The sequence below is a fragment of the Elephantulus edwardii genome, unplaced genomic scaffold (genome assembly GCF_000299155.1).
Source record: "Elephantulus edwardii isolate Elephantulus edwardi_28Jun2011 unplaced genomic scaffold, EleEdw1.0 scaffold00075, whole genome shotgun sequence".
NCBI lineage: Eukaryota > Metazoa > Chordata > Mammalia > Macroscelidea > Macroscelididae > Elephantulus > Elephantulus edwardii.
Genome location: NW_006399825.1, coordinates 7,026,415 through 7,030,112, shown reverse-complemented (window position 1 = coordinate 7,030,112; position 3,698 = coordinate 7,026,415). Strand labels below are relative to the sequence as shown.

At 35.0% G+C, this 3,698-nt stretch overlaps 1 protein-coding gene across 1 annotated transcript in view; it reads left to right on the top strand.

Moving 5' to 3' along the window:
• The window catches only part of TMEM237 (transmembrane protein 237), a 25,955-nt gene that overhangs the window by 15,487 nt on the left and 6,770 nt on the right, over positions 1–3,698 (top strand). The window contains exons 6-7 of the mRNA XM_006889148.1: positions 1,194–1,314; positions 2,000–2,157. Coding sequence (XP_006889210.1) covers positions 1,194–1,314; positions 2,000–2,157 — 279 coding nt within the window. The remainder of the gene's footprint in view (positions 1–1,193; positions 1,315–1,999; positions 2,158–3,698) is intronic.

Below are 3,698 nucleotides of genomic sequence, written 5' to 3'. Positions count from 1 at the left end.
TCCTGATTATGATGCTTTGGATGTTGCCAACAAAATTGGGATCATCTAAACTGAGTCCAGCAGGCTAATTCTAAATGTAATAAATTTTTCTCACCATAAAAAAAAAATGACTTGACTTTTTAAAAATTTCAGGTCTTTACTAAGTTTTGCATTGAAGGGAACCTGTCATTACTGTATCAGAATGTACCAAACCTTGCAGGTTTTCCACTTTCTAAGTTTCTGAGGTTTTTTTCCCCCTTTTGTTTGTTTGTTTTGGTCAAGGTGATCATGACCATGATAGGCTCTACTACTCAAACTGCTGGGCTGGAGTTCCAGCCCAGTCTGTAAGTATATGTAATATGTATCAACACTGAATCCCAGGGATTTGAGGACATTTAGGGAGCCAGAACCAGCACTTCCAGGCAGAAAGAGTAGTGGATTGAAAACACCCTTGCTTAAACTGTGCGCATAACGAATAGTTAACATAGGCCCGAGACTGCTGTCCTTAGAAAAGTCTGCTTGTAAGGCTGAGCCTTGGCAACAGCTGGAACTTAACTGACAAATAGTTCTCTACACTGATAGGAAACTTTCTCTAATGGAGTGGTTCACAGTGCCTAGGATGTGCAAGAACATGTGACATATTCTGAATACTGCTTTTCAGTCCATAAATTTGGTAGCTGCTAGGGAAAGATACCAAGCCTTTCATGAGTTTCTCTGGAAGAAAGAGAACTTGTCACACATGTTACCAATTTGCTGCTAGACGAATTAGCACAGCCTATTCAGTTCCATAAGGAGAGGACTCTCAGAAGCGTCTGCCTGGCTTCCTCTGGATTCTACTTCATGTACTTTTTGTTGATCTTGCTTCATAATCGTCTTTTGCAGTAACAGTCTGTAACTGACAGTGTTAATGTTTTCTGAGTTCTACAAATATTTTTAGTGAGAATCTTGGGTGCTATTGGAGATTTCCTGACACATAATCTCCATGTTACATTACTTAATTTTTTCGCCCATATTTTTATTACTGACATTTCAAATTTTATGTTGAGGATTTATTAGTGTAAAGCTTAAAAATAAAAAATTTAGACAATTGTGGGGGGAAAAATATCATGGCCCAGTTAAAATTCTCAATTCTTTTGTCTTATAAAGATCTTATTACGTTTGTTTTGACTTTATAGTTATTTGATTTGTTATATAGTTATTTGTTTTCTTTTCAGAATCAGAGACTTCTTTCACCCAAAAGAAGGCAGCTAGTCCAACTATACTACGAAATGAAAATGGTATTGATGTGGAGCCATCTGAGGAGACAGTTATTCAAAAACCTCGAAAGAAGAAAAAGTAAGAATTTGTTTTTTAAATTTTCCAGTGGTGTCTAGATACTTAATGTGGAGCTCACAAATGGTCAGTTTTATAAATACTGATAGCTATAACATCCTAGGAAAAGTTACAAAACCATCCAACCAATCTAAAGTTAAATTTGAAAAGAATAAATCACTGAGTGAAAGAAAATATTTGCATAAAAACCCTTGGGAACTGACTTTAAACTTGAGAAACATAAATAGAAGATTGTACATAAATAGCCAAATCATTGTACTACTAATAAAAATAGGCTACCATAATATATTGTCTCATAGTAACAGAATTCGAATCATGATTATTTCAGTAATAAATACAAATACATATTTTAGTGTAGAAAATTAGGCTTAGAAATGATATGTAACTATTATTTGTATTTGAAAATGTTTTGGCAAGCAGTGATCAGTACCTGTTGAGTCATATAATTTTAAACTGAAAGGAATCCTAAAAATCCAATATTTTTGCTTCCTTTTCCTGATGATAAAACTGAGACTCAGAGAAATGTAGATGTTGTGCTTCAGATTACAGCATTCAATACCAGATCTCTGAGTAGTAACTCAGTTCCTTAACCCAAGGCAGGGGCCCATTCCATTATATTCATAAGCACCTGGTCATTTGTGTGGTAAAAATTCAGTTATCATTTCTTCTGTGTTCTCCCTGATGACAGGAAGAGTCAACAGTCAGAATTACAGTATGCCAATGAGCTAGGAGTAGAAGATGAAGATATAATTACTGATGAGCAGAGCAGTCCTGAACAACAGTCTGTGTTCACTGCACCCACTGGCACTAGCCAGCCTGTAGGCAAAGTATTCGTGGAAAAAAGCCGTAAGTACTTTTATATTTTAAGACATGAGCTTTTAAAAAATTACATATATTGAAATCTGTATTTTAAAAAATAAAAAATCACCAGATCAGTTAGAAAACATTTAATTCATGTTGTGCTGACCATATTTATTTCTGAATGCATAAAAATTGCAAAAATACCTCCCCCTACCACAGTGCTCCATATACATTGACATAAAATTTGTACCAGTAAGTATTAGGTATTGGAAAATAACTGGTTTTATATGGGGGGGGTGTTTGCCCTTTTTGAGACAACAATACATATAATAGAGGTACAGTGTGTTGGATTTTGTTTATGTATTCATCTTATTTCATGACTGGTTTTACTTATGATATATTTCAGCTTGATAAAGTTACATTGTTTAAAAAAATTATACAAGAAAAAAAATTATACAAGGCTATCATTTGACTGAGGAATGAAATTTATGGAAATTTGAATAATGGAATTAAGTAGAAAGATGAACAAAAAATTTATACACAAAGTATATAGTCAGTGTTACTCATGAGAGTGAAAAAACTTTTAAAAGCCTAAATGAGAAATGTCTGCTGTCACATTGAAAGTGACTCATAGCTGACCCTCTAGTGAGTTTTCAGAGGCTGTGTATCTCACATGAAGAGATTGTCCATCTTTCTCCTGAAAGCTGGTGGATTTGAACCATGTGCCTTTGTGTCAGTTCAACTCTTTACCACTAAGCTACCAGAGCTCCCTAATATTTGAAGTATTTAGGGGAAAAAAATCTATCCAAAGCATGATTATGACTAGCATCTGCTCTTGTAGATATACTATCTAAAGAATTAACTCAAAACATAAAAGTTACTCCTTAAAATTTACTGTTTAGATTCTGTATAAATTGATTTCAAATCTTGATTCCCATATAGGGCATCTTGGAGTTCTTTACTCTCAGTTCAGTGAGTTCATTCCTGTTGAGTTGGAACCAACTCAGTACTTTTCAGAGACAAGAAATAGCAAGAAAGAGATTGCCTGTCTTTCTCCTGTGAGATAGCTGGTAGATTTATATTGCCCATCTTTAGGTTGGCAGCACAGCTCCTTACCCAACTAAGTCACCAGAGCTCTCTCTTATGCCCTGAAGAGGCTAAGGGGCTTACTCTGGGTTTCACAAGTGGTTATGTTAAAGGTTTCTACACTTTATTAAGTGAGCACATTTTGCTGCTTATCCAAAAGCTGCAACTCTCAGGTAGTTCCAACCCACAGCGGCTCTAAGGGTAAAAGATGGACAGTCTCTTTGTGTTGTGATTTACAGTCTCAGAAACCCCATAGGAGGTGACTGTGAGTCAAAAATGTCTCCCTAGCAGTGAGTGTGAGTTTTTGAGATTTTATTCTAGTTTAGAAATTTGTTACTGAATTCAATAGAATTGATGTCTAAAATTATTAGCATCTGTTTGGAGCTCATAAGAAGGTCCATTGACATTGTTTTTCATAAAATCTTAAAAAATAGTGTTTTTCAAGCAATAAAATGAAGGAATCCTTTAGAAATTGGGACTGCGCTGTTGTTGTTGTTGTT